We start from the raw sequence: 20,577 nt of genomic DNA, 5'->3' as shown, positions 1-20,577 counted from the left end.
AACCAACTCCCTGATAAAATGACAGGCAACACTAACCGGCTACCAGCCTAACAGGCTACTTTCCCAAACTGCTGAAGCAGATAAAAGTTCAAGGGGTTCAGGATAAGTCCACTGGCCCCTCACAGGGCTGGGCGCTCCTAAACTCATCACCAGGCCTCAGGGAAAAGGACCATTGACTCTAACTTCCACAAAACAAATTAAAAAAAAAAACTGCCTGCCAGGGAGATAAAGTTAAAGCCTCATTTTAAAACTCGTGGGCTTCCCTGGTGGCGCAGTGGTTGAGAGTCCGCCTGCCGATGCAGGGGACACGGGTTCGTGCCCCGGTCCGGGAAGATCCCACATGCCGCGGAGTGGCTGGGCCCGTGAGCCATGGCCGCTGAGCCTGCGCGTCCGGAGCCTGTGCTCCGCAACGGGAGACACCACAACAGTGAGAGGCCTGCGTACACCACCACCACCACCACCACCACCACCAACAACAAAAAACTCGTAACTAGCAGATGAAAAATTTAAGTTCTTCATAAAAGAATTATTATAACCTTTAGCATATTAAATACTGCTCTCGGGCTTCCTTGGTGGCACAGTGGTTAAGAATCAGCCTGCCAGTGCAGGGGACATGGGCTTGAGCCCACATGCCGCAGAGCAACTAAGCCCTTGCGCCACAACTACTGAGCCTGCGAGCCGCAACTACTGAGCCCACATGCCACAACTACTGAAGCCCGTGCTCCTAGAGCCCATGCTCTGCAACAAGAGAAGCCACCACAATGAGAAGCCCGCACACCGCAATGAAGAGTAGCCCCCGCTTGCCTCAACTAGAGAAAGCCTGCGCGCAGCTACAAAGACCCAACACAGCCAAAAATAAATAAATTTATACCAAAAGAAAAAAAGATACTGCTCTCAATGTACTTTCATTCAGATTTTAAAGGACCTTGTCTCTTGGGTTTGCAACTTCTTACCTCTCCCTTCCTAATTTGTTTTCTCCTTGCCTTTCTAAGTAAATTATTCTAAAAACAACAACAACAAAAAAAAACAATGCTTAATATAGGACTTGGAAAGCAAGATAAGGTTGACGAAATCATGCCATATGCTCTGGTTTGCTGCCCAAAGATACAGCTGCTGTGTTTCTTAAAGCAAAAAGTAGAAGAAAATTGTATTTTAGGGCCTGGGGGCTAGTAAATCACTAACAGATTTGGGGATAGACTACTCATACTGGTTATATGAGCCAAATGCAGATGTAAAATAACCCTAAGCCATACTGTGACAGGCAACTTTTCCTATTCACTTAACTCAGGACACTTGGGTCAGCTTCAACCCTCTTTCCTTTACCTATGTCATCGTCATTACAGTGCCTAGTAGGAATTAAAGCACACCAGGGACATTTTCCAAACACTCTTTTTAAGTCACCTGGACAGGAGCGAGGTCTCCACCAAGCTATGGAGGCAGTCTGTGTTGCCTGGCACACTCTGAAAAAGCCTGGCTGACCCTAGCTCCCTCGGGCCTACATAAACGCACTCAGTCCTCAGACAAAAACACTGTGGCCAAGCAAAGCACACACCTTTTCCAGTGAGTTGTCCTAAGACAGCCACACCAGTGTTGGCTCCACTCACAGAGCCAGTGGCTAGAGGAGGCTACTGCTTCCAGGCTGGACGCTGGGCTGGAGCCAGGAACCCAAACTTGAAGCACGTAGGCTCCCGGGACCAGGGGCCAGGCTTCCTGCCTGCAACTGTGCTGGCCGCCCCAGGGCCCCCCAGCAGCAACGTAATAGCCTGCACTCCCTGAAGATGCCCATACCTTCTAGAACCTGAAGGAAATAGAGTTATGGTCTTTTGACCATTTCTATGACAAAAGTTCTATCTTCTGAAATACTCACTTTATGTTGAAAGCCAGTTAAATGACCACTGTAAATAAGAGTTGAACTCTTAACCAGAAACATGAATAGAAAGTTCCATTAAGGTGTATATAAAATAGGGAGTGATACTAAAGCAAAGTTAAACTTTATGTAACTTGTTTTATTTATTTCAGTGGGATTCCAAAGTGGATTGGACTTCTTGGAATAGTGAGAGATGAGAATTCACCCCAATCATACAAGCCATACAAACGAAAGGAGGAACCAGCAGCGTGCTGGCTGACCCCTCACAGCACTCTTAGCGCCGTGAACAGCCTGGCGGTCGAGAGTAGCAACTGTGTACCGATACACTATCACACTCTACTCAACAATGCGGCCTCACGAAAAAATAAGATGTTAGTCTCAGTGCAACTTTAAAGTACCTTTTAAAGTTTTGTTTGGTACTACTTTCTTTTCTTCAAATAGTATTTCCTGAGAAAGCAAACTTTCCTAGCAGAAGTGGAATTAATACAGTTCTCACAATAAGCCCTTTACCTTGAGTTATTATACTCAAAGGGAAGTACGCTTTTAGGTGTGCAGGACTTGTGTTAAAACACAAATTGGAAATTTTAGGGATATTTAGATTATGTCCCTATGTTTCTTTTTACATGCCCTAGTAGTGCTTTTTATACAAACATTTCTTAAAGGGTAAATCAAATATAATCAAGCGTCCTCCCTAATTAGGTCCCCAATTTTCTCAATACTCTTTATATCAAATGTAGATTATACTCATGATGTATTTTCCAAGTATCTGAAAAAGCAGTCTGTCGCCTGTAAGTACTCCCTGAGAACACCCAGCCAAAGTCCCCTTGAAAAGCAAATGAGAGCTGAGCCTGGCAGCCACATGAGGTCTAGTTGTGTAAAAATATTCAGTAGTGAGCACACCTGTGTCTAAAATGAACCCAGGTGTCCTTCATGAAACATGACTGATGTCATGGCTGCAGTTTTCTTCTCTTGCTTTTCTAAATGTGAGCCAAGATGAGATTTCTGTTTAATATTTACAGATCATCTTGCTTTTGGAAGGGGGTAGAGATTGATTACATGAGGATTTTCTATCAGGGAAGTAGGAAGGCCAAGCGCCCTGAAAAGCTTTATGAAGATTAAGACTAAGAAAAAACCTGTAAGTCTGTAAACACCCAATGGAAAACTGTTCAAAAGAAGAAATAGAAGGCACAAACGCTGGGTTAAAAAATGCATGTAAAGATTGCAACATTACTACAGTCAATAGAACTAACACCTAGATCTTTAAAAGTCTTGCCCTAAATACACACTCAGTTAAACTGCTTGAACACCGCTATAACCGTCACCATGCTGTTTCTTTGCACATCTACTCGCACAATTAGAAAAAGGAAGAAAGCACAGTGACCCTCCTTGACACCTCAAAGCAAGTGCTTAGGATTGCGAAAGAATAAATTAAAAGCACAAAACAAAACACTCCATCCTCAGAACTACCACCTCTGACTTCCACGGTTTCTAGGAGGAAGTGAAGTGATAAATGTGTTTTGTAGGTAGAAAACCAACAAACAAAAAATCCTCATATAACTCAGCAAGATAATAATGAAGGGCTGGATTATATGCCCCCTTACTGTTAAATGTAAGCACATTTTAGGGCCCACTTTAGAGAAATTAAAATAGTAATATAACTTAATCTTAGCACATATAAATAGCCATCTGGATATTCAAACAGCAACAACAGAACAAAATTTACACCAAGTAAAAACTTTTCTAAAGTAAACAAATGTATAATATCAGAACTCAGAATTCATTAGAACGTTCACTGTGTTTCAATCAGGCTCAGACTGAAATAAAAGTAGTCAATTTAAACCCCAACCTGGGAAGCCGTCCCTGCTACGCTTGTGGTTTCGTCTTTTCAGCATCCCGTGACATTCATTTACACAGAGGGCAACCGTCCCTGTAAACAGTTCGACCTATTGGTCCCTGCTGTGGACCTGTGGTCGATGAAGAGGAACAGTCTGGGAGCAGCAGACAGACAGGGGATGCTTAAACCTAAGAAAGCGACAGCAGCTTCTGGGTGGTTTGCTCCGCTCAGGGTTTCCCGTCAGGCAGCTCAGTGAGACTCTGTGGAGTGGAACTGGTGAAAGTAGAAAGCCATGAAGACATGGCTGTCTTTGCACTGGAAAAAGCTCCTCCAACTGACTGGCCTGAATGGAAAGAAGGGGAAAAACAAAAGGAAAAAATGTCTTCACTTTTGTTAAGAGACACTGAAAAACCAATGTTAATTAATAAATGTTAATTAACTGCAACCGATATGTTAATAGTTACTAAAATACCATTTACACTTCTAGTTTCAAAATAATCCCTTACCATGGGAATGTCTAAGAGGAACCTGGATAATGCCAGGGTGTAAGACCCTGCTCTCCTAAGCATTTTGAAAATCTTGAGCAAACTCTTTCCTTAATACCCACTGTGCCAGACCAGTGGTTCTCAGCACTGGCTGTGCAGCAGAATGACTCGGAGAGCTGAAAAAGTCCTATGAGCTCTCTGTACCCTAAATCCAAGTTGATAACTAAAAACCACCTGCAGGGAAGAGTTGTTAGGCTGCTTAGGGAAATTTGGTTTTGTCATCTAAAATGATGTTGCATCAAATGAAGACACACAGAGCTCTATCTGCCTGAGGTCTGTTCTGTTTTTAAGAGCGTTATCTCGTGTTAAAGTGAAATTATTTAAGCTGAATCATCCATACTCACTATTCCTGAAGAAGGGAGTGTGGAAGAAGAGAATAGGCCTTAGAATTTAAATATCAGCAGCATCACTAAAAATTAACTACCAACTGACATCATATAACTATGATGAAGTAGAATTTTCCTACTTTTCCATAGTGATGGGGCTATGTGCCTTGTGTTTCTCTTCTAAGACGAGTGTGTGGAGTAGTTCTCTCACCCTGTCTATCTCTGGATATACAGAACGTTAGAGCTACGAGGACCCCTGCAGAGATCACTTAGTTCTGGGGCTTTTGAGTTGTGTTCAGTAAGGGTTAGCCAAGCTCTCTCAGGAGGTAAGAAAGGAGACGGGTCCTATTTTCAATACTGATATGACAAAGCAAACACAGCCAAATGTAAATAATCAGTGAATCTGAGATAACTGGGAGTTCCTTGTACACTGTTGCACAATTTAAGTTTGAAATAATATAAAAATAAAAAGTTAAAAATATAGAAAAGAGGGAACAAGAAGTTTCTTTACAAAGGGTATGGAATAATCTTCAAAATATTTTAAGTGAAAAAAGGTACAGAAGGGTGTATACAACAGCATGCTACCATTTGTCTGGCTTTGGTATCAGGGTAATACTGGGCTAAGTAAATGAGTTGGGGAGTATTACCTCAACCACTACTTTCTGAAAGAGTTTGTATCACAGTAGCATTATTCCTTAAATGTTTGATAAAATTCATAAGTGAAGCCATCTGTGTTTAGATTATATTTAAAACCTTGTGGCAAGCTTTTAAATTTTAATTCAACTTATTTAATAGATATAGGGCTATTCAGATTTTCTATTTCTTTACTGCATTGGTTTTGGCGATTTGAGTCTTTCAAGGAAATTGTAGATTTTACCTAAGTTGTTGAAAAATTGGCATAAAATTATTCACAATATTATTATCCTTTTAATTTCTGTAAGATCTACAGTGGTGTCCCCTCTTTCATGCCCAATACTGGTAATTTGTATCTTCTTTTTCTCTTTATTAGTCTAAAAGGTTTCACTAATGTTGTTGATTTTTTCATAAAAACAACTGTTGGTTTCACTGATCTTCTTTATTGTGTGATACTACCTTAAAAGACGGCAACTCCTAATGCCTACTTTATTATTATGGCTCTCTACTATTTATAAAGAACTGTGGGCTGGGACTTCCCTGGTGGCACAGTGGTTGGGAAACCGCCTGCCAATGCAGGGGACATGGGTTCGAGCCCTGGTCTAGGGAAGATCCCACATGCCGCGGAGCAACTAAGCCCGTGAGCCACAACTACTGAGCCTGCGCTCTAGAGCCCATGACCCACAACTACTGAAGCCCGTGCGCTTAGAACCCGTGCTCCGCAACAAGAAGCCACCGTGCTCCGCAAAAAGAAGCCACCGCAATGAGAAGCCCGTGCACTGCAACGAAGAGTAGCCCCTGCTGGCCGCAACTAGAGAAAGCCCGTGCACAGCCAAAAATAAATAAATAAATAAATTAAAAAAAAAAAAAAAAAAAAAAAAAAAAAAACAAGAACTGTAGGCAGCTCAGGGAATGGAGGAAAAACTCCAGAGAAGCTTGAATCCTGGTAACAGAACAGACAGGACAAAATTTGCTAAACTTGGTTTGACATCATCTAGTGCCACAAGAATTGTTTTAATGAATAAGCCCAAAATTTAAAACAAAAACCTCTGTATTCGACCATCTTGCATTATTATGTGATACACAGATCTCTACAACTTTATGTTTTTATCAATGACATATTGAGGATAGAGAAGAGATGTGTTATGATTCCAATCTGTTCCTGCCCAAGACATCCTTACCAACAGCTTTTCCTGTTTGCACAACATTCCGACTCGTTGTGACCATGACGTTTCCAAGTTTTTTGCCACGTTCACTGTTTTGAACAGAACTGAGTAAAGGAGAGGAATGTTAAGTACAATTTTAAAAAATTTCTCAGGTATACATTCACCACTCCATAACCATCCCTCAAATCAGTACTGCGAAAAGAAGCTAAATAATGCATTATTTGTTATGCATCAATTAATTTACTAACATTCTAAGCATGTGAATCTTCAGAAAACACTAAAAGAATACGCAGATGAGCCAAAAAGTGGTAAGGGCGTAAGGATGCATGCTTAACTCTTCCTACAGTCACAATATGCTAAAGTAACTTCACCAGAACAAAAATGGCAAATCTGGCTATTAGTTCACACCATTCTCCATGAAACAGCAGTGTTTTCACTTTGAAACATACACACTGCTGAGCTAGAGAATGTTATGCACATATTTGGTTACTATTTGAAGCACAAGTCTGTGAAGTGGAGAAAAACAATTCCCAATTAGCAATGAAACACATGGCATACATTCAGACGTAAGACTGTTCCTAGTATTTTCCCTAAATACTCACTGTGAGAATCTTAACTTCATGTCTGACACTGAATACTGGCCTTGGAAAGGGTGGCTGTAAAACAAAGTTTGAGTTTAGACTATGAGTATTTCACCAATAAAGCTGCAACACAGTTATCACATGGAAGAATCAGGAAACCTCCCTCGCAGGGGTGACTCAGCCGGGTGGCAGTGCTCCAAATGAGATATAGGAAACAGGGATTTGATCACAGCTCTCCACTTAACAGTTATGTAAGTCCCTCTGAGCTTATGTCCTTGCTTGTAAAATAGGTGTGCTTTTTTCCTTGGGTGGGGATGGTTTGTGTTAGTGCTGCCCTAATGTTCTGAGTTACCTGGTCTGGGGTGGGGCCCAAGCACCGACATTTTAAAATCAGGCAACCTGATCAACTTTACACTATAAAAGAAGGCATCAATAAATATTCAAATTCTTATCTCATACGCAGGCGTCTCTCTGTCAATGTCTAACAAAGAAAGTGACCTAGAGAAATTTGTAGCCGCTTATTGAAATATCAAAATGCTATTTATGGCTTTTCAAATGAAAACAAATTGATATATTGGCCATGTTAAGCATACGTTAACAATCCCTCTTTTTCTGCATTTCTGAGTCTCCGGTTGGAAAGAATTGAGAGATTAGTTCATCATTCTCTATTCCTGCAAACGCTGTGCTTAAAGGATGAAACATGCCTGCTGCTTTTAAGGGAAGTCAGAGGACTACCTTCTCCGATCTTTAGGAGTTGAAGAAAGGGTTTCATAGATCTCAAACCTTACATTTAGTTTTGAATATTTCCAAATTATACCCCCTGCTGACAGTTGAAGACTATCATTTCTTGTTTTGAATTTGGTGAAAATCTGCTGATGGTCATATCTGCATAATTTCCCTACCTTTTTTTTTTCCTGGCCCTTTTCTTCAGCTTTCTCCTCAATCTAAGTAACCGCAATTTATTTACATATTTTTAAAAGTATTGTTTTTACATTCCTTTAAAACACATTCCAGCTAATCCTCATATGGACCTGCAACACAATCTGTCGAGCTGCTTCAAGTTAAAGGCACTACAGCAGACGCAGGGGCTGCGTAACGATCTGACCAGGCTAAGGGTCAGAGTACCGGGGAGGAGACCAAACTACGAACGGTCACTCCCCCAGCACTACCACAAGGAGCACCGCCAGGCAAACAAACTCACATCTGTTTCTCCTTATTACTCTCTAGAACACAGACCTTGTGGTTAGTGAGGGAGAAAACTCTGAACTCTTAGTCCTTTCATTTAATACCATTAAAACGCTTGTGCCTTTTAATTCTCTATGTTTTTACCACACCCAAATGGCAACATAGGTTTCTGCTACAGCCCAGTATGAGGATTAAATTCCCCCAAATCGGTCCTGAACCTAGTCATTGTTCTTGATAGGTACAAAATATTGGCAGACATGTTCTCCCAAACCCTGCTTCCTTACAGATGCTTCTGCAAGTTACTATGACATAATTCCTGGGTTTTGTATTTGTAGCACCACTTAAATCACATCCCCAGTTGAGTTAAGTTTACCATAGTTCCCAAATAATATGGTAATCAGTACTAAGTTGATTTTTGTCAGATTCTCACCGAGAAGTAAAGTTTAAAACACAAATGAAAACAAATGTTCAGCGTATACTTGTATTGTAAATAAAAAATTATATATTTTAATTTAGAAAAGAAGTTGCCAAGATGTACGCATTATATTAATTGATCTCCTTAGACGCTACTCTGCCATTCACATAGTATTATTTCTTAATGGCCCCACTCCCCAGCATGTTTAAATGTCTTTTACATGGGATAAAGTCTTTGCCCAGCAGTCGGCACTGTGACAGGTATTAAATTTTGTTGGATCTAGAATCTGATGTGGAAACTGCATCAGATTTGACTGCAAATCTAGGAGTTTAAATATTAACTTTAGTTGTTCACACTTCATATTTTAAAATAACCTCTCAGTTTAAAAAAATAAAAATAAATAAAATAAAATAACCTCTCAGTTTTAACCAGTGCTATTTCCCTCAAGGGTTCTGTCTTGTTTGACCATTCTGCTGAGGCAGAGATCCAGCGAAAGGGAGGGAAGAACCATGAGGTAGGAGGATCCTCACAGGCCAGGACTTTGTCTCCAAATCACGCTGGAAGCTGGGAGAAATGTTAGTGCTTCCAAAATGCCTTGTGCTTTGTGGGTAAGAAGTGTGAATAGGGAAGCAGTTTTCAGCTGCTTCTCTGTACTTGGGAGCCTTTTTATAAAAATCTACTCAGGGAGATTCTTGAAGATATTCACAATATCATCAGAGTTAAGGTATGATTTTCTTTTCTTTTTTTTTTTAAAAAGATATGATTTTCTTTATGCTGGGGCACACTTAGTAAGTGAACCACCTCTATCAACCTTCAGAGGATGTGCTTACTTTGGATTTATTTCTGCAAGTGCTGGATGCTTGTTGCTGTTCCAGACCCTGTAGTTGTGAGTGTTCTTCCATGCTGTAACAAAGGTCGTCCCATAGTCTGATAAGATCTTTTCATTATCTGTCAAGTAAATATTTGAAAGTTGAGCTGGACTGTAGTCAGTCAGGGATGTAAAGATTAATAACCTAAACCAGTAAAGAAATGGCTTTAGCCTCCCTGTCCCCCTGTTTTCTTGGGGAGACAGCCTACCAGATGTTAGGAATCTTGGGTCTAATCCCAGAAATCCTGTTAAGAAGTGATGTGGCCTTTGGTAAGTCACTTACTCACTAAGAATTTCATTTTTCTTACTAGAAAATAAGGAGGTTGAGCCAAATATTTTCTAAGGTTCCTTAAAACTCCAAAATATTTCCAAGTTCTCCTTACCAAGGTAAGGAGGCATAGTATTATTTATTAAAATCTATAGGCTGGACAGTGGGTTAAACATACTGATGTCTACACATGGAGCAAGCAATTAGGGTATCTTTTCATCTTCTCACAAATGCCATTTTTCTAAGAAAGGCAATTAGAAAGAATACATTAATTGGTTCTTTTTAGACACTATTTACTTTTCTTTGCCTCACTATTCAGTGAAACTTACTCTTGAGTTTCCATGCATTTCACAGTCAAAATACTTAAAATAACAAGGAGATTTTCATATATTTAATGCTTAAAACTTTTTGGCTTTATCACTATCGAGGCGAAGCTTCAATGAGGAGCGTTTCTTCTACTTGGAAGGATAGAAAAGGTTTTGAGGACTGATTCAAATAGCTATTGCTTCATATGTTAACTTCAAGTTGCTTGCTTTGAGGGTGAAACATGTGACTTTTTTTGCTGGGAGAGGAAGAGAAGGACATAACACGGTTCTGTATGCAGCATAAGGAAGTTCTTTTAAGAACATACTCCTCAAACAGCTCATTGGTCTGAATTTCCTTTAAGAGCTTGGGCCTGAGCCAGACTTCTTGGGCTGAAGTCCCAGCTCAGCCTCTTACCAGGTGGAAGAGCAAACTATTTAACCTCTCTATCCCTCACTTTCTCTTCTGTAAAATGAGGATGACACAGTATCTACCTCTAGGATTGCTGGGAGGATGAAATGAGTTAGCAGATGTTAAGTGCTCAAAAAAGGGGGTGCTGCACATGTTAAACGTTCCCCCCAAAAGTTAGCTACTATGTATTACTCAGTGCTCACAGCTACCCGGGCAAATATTTTTAAGAAGTAAATTAATTACTCAGGAAGCTACATGGCTGGTGGAGACTTGGGTTTTCTTACTAGATAAACTGAATGATTCTGGGTTAGAGGATTTAATTTTGGGGTCTCAGCTGCTACAGCTATAGAAGAGGCAGACATTCAAAAAAAAAATCCCATTAGCAAATAAGGAGTCGCTCCATTAGCTTTCCTAGCGAATGAAGAACATGCCCGAAGCCTGAGTTTAAAACTATATATATTATGTGAAGAACTAACCTGGGAGGTGGCAGTAGTGAGGTTGATTTAAAAATCTACTAACACAACAATGTGAAGGTACTTAATGTCACTGTGGAACGATACACTCATAAATGGTAACGATGGTAAATTTTAGGTTATGTGGATTCCACTACATTTTTTAAAAAAGCAACTGTGAAATAGTTGGATAATTGAAAAGAAGGAAAACCAAAAGCTCTATACTCTTTTAACACCACCACCACCAAAGCTAATGAATATATGCTAAGTGTCCAGGGTGGTAGGTGTCCATGGTGTGAGAGCTCATTGCAGAGCTTCATTTTCTCATTGTATATATTCTTTTCCATGGGGAATGAGATAATTTTAACTCAGCAGTGATTCTATGTTTGCCTGTTCCATTTTAACCACTTAATAGGGATAAAATTTCTCAGAATGGGGGATAAATTTGAAGGTCTAATCACTCAGAATGTGATTTTCAATGATTTCTATTTTTTATATTTCTCTTTTCACCCATTATATATCTTAACATGTAAGCAGTGTTTATAAATAGCACTCAAATACTGATATACCCTTCCATATGGTGGAATACTAAGGGGCCATGTAAAAAGTGACGAAAATCTGCATTTACTCTCTTGATAATGTTTATGTTTCTATTATAAAGAAAAACTAAGTTATAAAAAACATGAAAAACGGGATCCATGTTTGTAAAAGGACTACCACAAATACCACAAAACTAAAATCCAAAACACAGGCTTAGAAAAAGGTCTAGAAGGATATCAAGTACTCAAAATGCAAAGAGTAGTTAAGTCTGTATAAGGGAGTGACAGGTAATTTTTCATAAACTTGTTTCTTATGCAATTCAAAACATCGTAAGAGTTACAAAATGAGCAAGAGGCTGTGAGCTCCTTACCTAACTGCAGTGTGGCGGCCAGCAGTGCATGGATGTAGACTGCAAACTGGGCTCGAATCCATTCGTCACCTCCCTCCCAGCCCGTGCCATCCAGGAAGACATCATCTCGGTTCTCGGTCACATGCCTCACTAGGTAATCTGCGAACCTTAGGTCTGCAGTGGTTGGGTTAAGCAGCTTCCTGAGTTCTGGATCATGGATCTGGATCAGAGCTTCTTCTACCTAGAGGGTACCCGGGTATAAGTCAGAGTCTGGGCATTCACACAGATATCCATGCCACACTTTAAAGAGTAACTACTGGGAAGTTGGAGCTGGAAATAAAAAATATGAATAACAGCGTTCTCAAAAGGTGAACCTAAGAAAGAGACAGGTTTTTTACACTGAAGTTTTTTTTTCTTTCACTGTTTTAAAAATGCTCATTTTCTGTTCTTAGAAAATATATGCATAAATATTTAATCTTGAATTATAGAAGTAATTCACGTTGACTAAATATTTTGGAAAATATAGAAATGTATAGTTAAAATCACCTTTTTCATACAAACAGAAATGAATACAATTAAATATAATTCCTAAAAATTTTTCCTTTGATTGCACAGACACTTTGGAATATTTTTATTATGTAATACTTGATAAAGAAATTTATGTAGCTTACAGGTTAGTTTTAAAGTATAATAATAAAACAAATACCCATGAACTTGCCAACCAACTTCAGAGCTAGAATGTAACCAATAATGTTGAGAAAACTCTGTGGTCCTCCCATCTGTATCCTCCTGCCTTGGAAAGTATATGTATTTTTCTCCCTCAAAATTAGGATACATATAGCTTTGAATCCCAGATTTTTCATTTATTGTATTATAAACGTTTCCCCAGGAGGCACATTCTGGTACTTTCTGTTAGAAACTATAAAAACCTTAGGGTGGCCAAAATTATCCTCATGCATTTGTAAAAATTAATTGTAAAACTGAACAAATTATTTAAATTTCTTATATATTAATAAGATGTCAAATATTTTTCTCTAGTTCCTTCCTCTTGATATTGGGGCATATTAAACAAGCTAGAAGTATTTAAAATATTTATACAATAAACACATTTTAATGGTGAGACTGTAGTAGGACCAGATTGCCTAGGTAGGAATCCTGGCTCATCCAGTTAGTAGCTGTCTGATCTCTCTGTTCCTTAGCTTCTGCAGGTGTAATACAGACAGTAACAATGCCTATTTCAAAGGTTGTTATGAAAACCAGACCAGTTCATATACCTAAGGCGCTTAGGATGCCTGGCAAAGGAAGCAATTATTACCACGATTAGTATTATTACTATGCCCCAAATTCCAATTAAGAAAGAAGGAATCAGAAAGAGAAAAACAAATACTGTATGCTAACACATATATATGGAATCTAAAGAAAAAAAAAAGATTCTGAAGAACCTAGGGGCACAACAGGAATAAAGACACAGACGTAGAGAACGGACTTGAGGACACAGGGAGGGGGAAGGGTAAGCTGGGATGGATTGAGAGAGTGGCATGGACATATATACACTACCAAATGTAAAATAGATATCTAGTGGGAAGCAGCCGCATGGCACAGGGAGATCAGCTCGGTGCTTTGTGACCACCTAGAGGGGTGGGATAGGGAGGGTGGGAGGGAGGGAGATGCAAGAGGGAGGAGAAATGGGGATATATGTATATATATAGCTGATTCACTTTGTTGTACAGCAGAAACTAACACACCATTGTAAAGCAACTATACTCCAATAAAGACATTAAAAAAAAAAGAAAAACAAAAAGAAAGAAGGAAAACAGACCAGCGATGTCAAGGACCCACACTCATATGTAACCTACTTCCACAATGGCATCACTGAGGTGTTTCTGTTGTCGAAAAAGGATGTTAGTAGCTCCAGCAACAAATCCTCGAATGGTGACATCAGAGAGAAGATGATGCTGCTGCAATGCCATATAAGGCAAACACAGATATCCCTGAATTACAGGAGTAAGAGAAAATATTAGAAAAGTAATGGAACAGCCCGTCTCTCCTCAAGCCTAGAGAGCTAATAGTAGGAAAAAAAACTCCCCATCTTTCCCCAACCCCACACCATTCCTAACACAGCTGATCTTTGACTCAATACAATAATATTCCAATAATAATAACCATAGGTCCGCATGAATGGTCAATCTTGGCAAAATAGTCTACCATGAAGGTTGTCTTACTTGACCACTTTGTTCCTCGGTTCAACTTAAAAGCCTCCACTGTAACTAACAAACCGAATTTTTTTTCATTTAGGAAATGAAGTATTAAGCCCATTAAAAAGTATGTTGTTTAGTAGAAAGCTGTTTGTTCTTCCAGTAAAATTTTAAAACACATGCATTTGCACATAACCAGCAAAGTACTATTATAAGAAGGGCAAACACTGCATAGCAATTATTTTACTGTCCTATTGTTTAAAATTATGCAGCAGTATTTCAAGACACTTTCTACTAAATGTTTAAAGCACAAATGACAGTGGCAGTAGTGTATTTAATTGCTTTCCATTTGAATTGCATTTGAAAATACCATTGCCCTGAAAATTATACTTTAACCACCAAGCCACAGCAGGGAGTTAAGTGTACAGAAAGCAGCCTATATCCTGAAAATAAAGGTGTTAGCACTGGAGTGATGCACTGAAGGAGGAAATGGAATTTCTGCTGAAAGATTCTATATCAAGATAGATTTCCAACTAGTGGCACAATCTGCATGTGAAGGCAGGAGGGAGGACTTGCTGAAACCCTGAATTTGTTTCAATCAAGTCTGATGACAGTTTCATTCATTTATTTTTTATTCTCACCTTTTTTTAAGAAACACTGACTATAGTTATCTGGATAGTGTCTTGTTTCCCTCATGAGACGAATTTCTCGGAGGGCAGGACACACCCCTTCTGCTACTGCAGGTCCTTCCATGCATCTACCATCTGCCTTGTACCTCACAGCTGGTTGTTATATACTTAACATGAAAGAAGACTTCCAAAAGTTGGAATGTATGTCTAGAAACCTGGTTTTATTCTTCTTCTTGACAGTGTCTTCCTCTGCTCTATAAAACGCCAACTAATAGAAGCAGCAAAAATAAATCTATGTCTATGCATGAGACATACAGAGTATACAGTGCTTCTCAACCCACACCCTCTTGTGACTAAAGGTGGAAAGGACCCCTGGTCCTTAGGCCAAATCACTCAAACAGCTGGTGCAAGGCTCACAGGTCATGCTTTACTTTGTGTGCTATGTATTAAAAACAACAGGCTCCCCGCTCCCCAACTACCTGTTTCTAAACATAAATACTATAATATTGAATGCTCTTTCAAACTTGATATGGACCCCAGAATACCCTACTCCCCCAACTAGGCCTGAGAATCCTTCTTGATAAAGGCACCCTCAGAACTGCCAATTTTTACAAAGATTGATTTAATTGCTCATAGTATTGCATTTCATAATTGATTCTGTTAGAGAAGAAAAGTCTACCGTCAACAGTGGAATTCTTGGCTAAGTCTATAACAGCATGAAAACTAAGAATGTGTTTTTTTTTAAAAAAATCAATAGTTCAAAGCTTTTTAAAAATATGAAAAAAAATTTCCCTAAAATATTATACATACATATATTCTTTGACCCAACATTTTACTTCTTGTAATTTACCCTACAGATACACCTGTTCATGTGTGGGATTTGTAAAAAGTTATTTATTGCAGCATTGCTTATCATTGCAGAAGACAGGAACCCTAACTATTCATGAACAGGGCAATGAATAAATGTTCTTCTATATGATGGAACACACTGCAGCGAGTGATGAAGTTCATCTCCAAGGAATATTTTGCTTAAAAAAAAAAAAAAAGATATAGATAAGGTTGGTTGCCCCTGGAGAGAGCAACTGAATAGCAGGGTATGGAATGAGAGAGACTTTTTATTATAGATGCTTTGGAACCTTTTGAATATTGAACCATGTGAAAGTATTACGTATTTATAAAGTTATTTTAAATAGTAGATCAAAATGGTCTTAAAATTTTGCCATCATTACTTTTAACGATGGTCAATTTAGCCTAAATCTTTTAAAGGTCTTCAGTGCCTGGTGGCAGCAAGAGCCTGGGTACTTTCACATAGAGCAGCCTCTACAGCCAAACTCACCATGGCTTTCCACTTTTCTAGGATGCTTTAACTTCCACATTTGGAGCTGCAGTATATAATGGTTAAAAAAAAAAAGAAAATTGAAGAGATATCTGCACACCTATGCTCACAGCCACACTACTCAAAATAGGCAAAAGGTAGAAGCAACCCATACGTCCATCGATGGATAAATGGATAAAGAAAATGTGGTATATACGTACAATGGAATATTATTCAGCCTTGAGGAGGAAGGAAATCCTATCATATGCTACAACATGGATGAACCTTGAGGACATTATGTTAACTGAAAGAGGACAGTCACAAAAAGATAAATGCTGTATTATGATTCCACTTATGTAAGGTATTTTAAAGTAGTCAAGTTCATGGAAACAATGATGGGTGACAAGAGCTGGGGTGAGGGGAGAATGGGGAGTTGTGGTTTAAAGGTTATAGAGTTTCAGTTTTGCAAGATGAGAAAGTTCTAGACATCTGTAGTACAACCATGAGAATACACTTAACACCACTGAATTGTGCACTTAAAAATGGTAGAGATGGGCTTCCCTGGTGGCACAGTGGTTGAGAATCTGTCTGCTAATGCAGGGGACACAGGTCTGAGCCCTGGTCTGGGAAGATCCCACATGCCGCGGAGCAACTAGGCCCATGAACCACAACTTCTCAGCCTGCGCGTCTGGAGCCTGTGCTCCGCAACAGGAGAGGCCGCGATAGTGAGAGGCCCACACACCGCGATGAAGAGTGGCCCCCGCTTACCACAACTAGAGAAAGCCCTCACACAGAAACGAAGACACAACACAGCCAAAAATAAATAAATTAATTGATTAATTTAAAAAAATGGTACAGATGGGGCTTCCCTCGTGGCACAGTGGTTAAGAATCTGCCGGCCAATGCAGGGGACACAGGTTCGAGCCCTGGTCTGGGAAGATCCCACATGCCGCAAAGCAACTAAGCCCATGCACCACAACTACTAAAGCCTGAGCTCTAGAGCCTGTGAGCCACAACTACTAGGCCCACGTGCCACAACTACTGAAGCCCGTGTCCCTAGAGCCCATGCTCCACAACAAGAGAAGCCACTGCAATGAGAAGCCCACACACCGCAACGAAGAGTAGCCCCCGCTCACCGCAACTAGAGAAAGCCCACACACAACAAAGACCCAATGCAGCCAAGAATAAAGAAAAAAATAAAAATAAATTTTTTAAAAATGGTAAAGATAAACCTTATGTTGTTTTTTTTTTTAAACCACAATTAAAACTAAAAAACAAATAACGTCAAAAAACACACCTCAGCTTGGTAAATCTGGCAAACCTGTTGTGAGCTGATCTGCTAGAGAGCTGCAAAAGCATAGTGCCTTCTCCATTGCGACTTGGGAAGGGCTACAATGCCATCAGGACCAACTGGCATTTTCTCATCTCTCCTCTGTTCAGGGATGATAAGCATGTTCATGAACTGGAAGCCTCCATACTGCAGGGATGTCAGTTCTCTACAAAATTTTATCTAGCGTTTAAAGGTAATCTCTCAAAATCTCAACCTCTGTGAGTGAGAACTTAAGTTGATCCTAAAATTAATGTGGAAATGCAAAGGGCTAAGAAACTCTTGAAGAACAATAGCAAGAGAGGAATCTCTGCCTGACTCAACATACATGGTAATTAACACAATGCAGGACTGACGCAGGGACAGATACACCAATGAAACAACAAAAAGCACAGAGACAGACTCCCTTTCTCAACCATACACAAAAATTAATTCCAGGTAGATAAAACCCAAAATGTGAAAGCCAAAACTACAAAGCTTTAAGTCCCATAAATCAGTGACAACAAGGGAAACAACCCAGAAGCTTTGAACAATTACTACACAAAGGGAAATCCAAATGGTTAAGAAGAACATGAAAAGATGCTCAACCTCAACAGTGACTACTGAAAAAAAATTACAAACTAAGAGCCAGAAGATACTACCAGATTGGCTAAGTATTAGGAAGTTTGACAATAACAAGTGTTGGTAAGAATGTGAAACAATGGGAACTCTTAACCACTGCTATGGGAATGGAAACTGTCACAACCACTTTAGAAAACAGTTTGGAATTATTCTAGTAAAGCTAACATACCCATTCCCTGTAATCCAGTATTCCCACTTCTAGGTACTGAATCCTAAAGAAATGCTTGCATGTATACAGCCAAGATTTCCAAATAAGAATTTCATAGAAGCATTATTTGTAGTAGCCAGAAACTGAAAACAATGTAGATGTCCATCCACAGAATTCGTAAGCTACAGAAGAGCCGAAAACAGAAAACTACAGAGGAATAATAATACACGACTTCATGCAAAATTACGGATGAACTAAAAACAATGTTGAGAGGAAAAAAAATAGTATAGTGACACTTAAATAAAACTAAAAAACATGCATCCATTACTTTTTAGCTAGTCACAAGTTATCTGTAGGTTCCCTAAATTTGAATATGATACCCTGTAAGCAAGCAAACCAAATATAAACTCAGAAGCAATACATAAAGCAGTTTAATACATATGGCAGAAAAAAATTTTGGTTTCCAACTACATATACTTTTAATTCTTTCATATATAACTGTTTTGCTAAAACAGTTGCAAACTGTGGGCTTCCCTGGTGGTGCAGTGGTTAAGAATCCTCCTGCCAATGCAGGGGACACAGGTTTGAGCCCTGGTCCGGGAAGATCCCACATGCCACAAAGCAACTAAGCCCATGTGCCACAACTCCTGAGCCTGCACTCCAGAGCCCGTGAGCCACAACTACTGAGCCCATGCACCTAGAGCCCGTGCTCCTCAACAAGAGAAGCCACTGCAATGAGAAGCCCGCACACCACAACAAAGAGTAACCCCCGTTCACCACAAATAAAGAAACCCCATGTGCGGCAACGAAGACCCAACACAGCCAAAAATAAATAAATAAATAATATATATATTTTTAAATATGCTTTTTAACGTAGTTCTTCTGTACAAGTATTTTTACTTGTACTCTCATCTTCAAGAGAAAAAAAGCCTAAAGGCAATTCACTTTTAAGTATATTCCATATTTGAAAGCTACTGACATGAAAGAATCAGCGATTGTATTTGAAACTGTGATTAAACAAGTTAGATTTGAATCATCACACAATAAAACATAAAACCAAAAAAAAAGTTTAATTTACCATAATGATGGTGGTAAGCCCATCATATATTCAGTACTGGTATAATGGACACAAAAAGAATATTCTGCCAAACACTTTATTAACAGCACACGGAACACATTAACATTGCTTTAATTCAGCAACCTGGCAGACAAAAACAAAATCCCTCCCTCTTGATATCTCCACAGTGATAAAAATTAGAGTGGGTGGGTGAAGCAGCAAAGTAAGGGCTCCAAAAAGTACAGGCAGTCATGACACTCACATATGAATTCAGAAAACCCACAATTTGCGTCTATTGAGTATACTCAGTAGTTTGAGAGCCCTGAGTTTTCTCCCCAGGCTCCTGAATCCCAGTTTTAAGAAAATGTGCATTAGTTCAATCAGGAAACCAATTAAGATAATTTCAGCATCCCCTAACAGGTCACAAAATGAACAAAGACAGCATTTTCTGTTAACTATTCAGCAACACTGACTTGGGGCAAGTACTTATTTGTAAAACTGAATACACCCAGAAAGAATTTATCATATAGTGGAAATACATGTTCAAGTCAATACTATCCAATTTCTTTTACTTCAGGCATAAAGGAAGGTACTTAGGGAAATCATAAAACATTGCTCTAGTTACTGGACAGATGTATCTGTCTTTCATGGTAGATTGCAAGACCATGGTTGCAAGAATTTAGAACCTAGTACGAGCCTAGCACATAGGAAGGCAATAAATACTTTTTGACTAAAAAATGAAACATACAGGAGACACTGGTTCGATTCCTGATCCGAGAAGATTCCACATAGCGTGGAACAACTAAGCCCATCTGCCACAACTACTGAAGGCCGCGCGCTTAGAGCCCATGCTCCGCAGCAAGAGAACCCACCGCAATGAGAAACCCACGCACCACAATGAAGAATAGCCCCTGCTCGCTGCAACTAGAGGAAGCCTGCTCACATTAGTGAAAACCCAATGCAGCCATAAATAAATAAATAAATTTTATTTTTTTTTTTAAAAAAAAGGGGATTTTTTTTCTTCTGCTCCATTTTGAAAACTAATTCATGAATGGCAATAAAATAAGGAGTTTCTCGTGAGTAGAATGAAAAATCAAAAGAACCCAAATGTCGCTTCCAGAATCCTAAAATATTCCTGAAATTAAGAAATGATACCCTAGGACATAAGATACTGGCTCAAAGATTCAATTAGATTTACTACGTTGTGTTTAAGTTAAATCATAAATGCATTTTGAATGTTTTTTCATAAAAAGATTAAAAAATAGTTTTTAGGGCAAGTTAACCAAAACACTATATTATACCTATGAGGGGTGCTAAAATTTACGTTAGCCATCTAAGCTTTTTTGTAGCTTTTGGAATTGTCGTATTTTAATATACATTCATTTAATGTAATCAAGACTGTCTCCTCCCCCACCAAAGATAAACCTGAATAATTAAAAACAGGCCAAATACAGTGATTGGTGACCTCAAAATCCCCTGAATTAATTCTCTGTAGCCTTACACTATGGTCACAGATGCCAAAGCACTGTGTATTTTACAGTC

General features: G+C 39.2%; 1 protein-coding gene across 5 annotated transcripts in view; it reads right to left on the bottom strand.

The window, feature by feature from the left end:
- Nucleotides 1-20,577, bottom strand: part of AVL9 (AVL9 cell migration associated) — a 92,963-nt gene that overhangs the window by 30,694 nt on the left and 41,692 nt on the right. For all 5 annotated transcript variants that reach the window (XM_060020691.1, XM_060020692.1, XM_060020690.1 and 2 more), the window contains exons 11-16: nt 13,600-13,734; nt 11,765-11,984; nt 9,383-9,500; nt 6,974-7,027; nt 6,387-6,475; nt 3,714-4,044 (exon numbers count right to left, since the gene is read on the bottom strand). In XM_060020691.1, coding sequence (XP_059876674.1) covers nt 3,929-4,044; nt 6,387-6,475; nt 6,974-7,027; nt 9,383-9,500; nt 11,765-11,984; nt 13,600-13,734 — 732 coding nt within the window. In that variant the 3' untranslated portion in view covers nt 3,714-3,928. The remainder of the gene's footprint in view (nt 1-3,713; nt 4,045-6,386; nt 6,476-6,973; nt 7,028-9,382; nt 9,501-11,764; nt 11,985-13,599; nt 13,735-20,577) is intronic.

This window comes from Delphinus delphis, chromosome 9 (genome assembly GCF_949987515.2).
Source record: "Delphinus delphis chromosome 9, mDelDel1.2, whole genome shotgun sequence".
In the NCBI taxonomy this organism is placed as follows: Eukaryota; Metazoa; Chordata; class Mammalia; order Artiodactyla; family Delphinidae; genus Delphinus; species Delphinus delphis.
The sequence above is the reverse complement of the archived record's forward strand: the minus strand, read 5'-3'. Positions and strand labels throughout refer to the sequence as shown.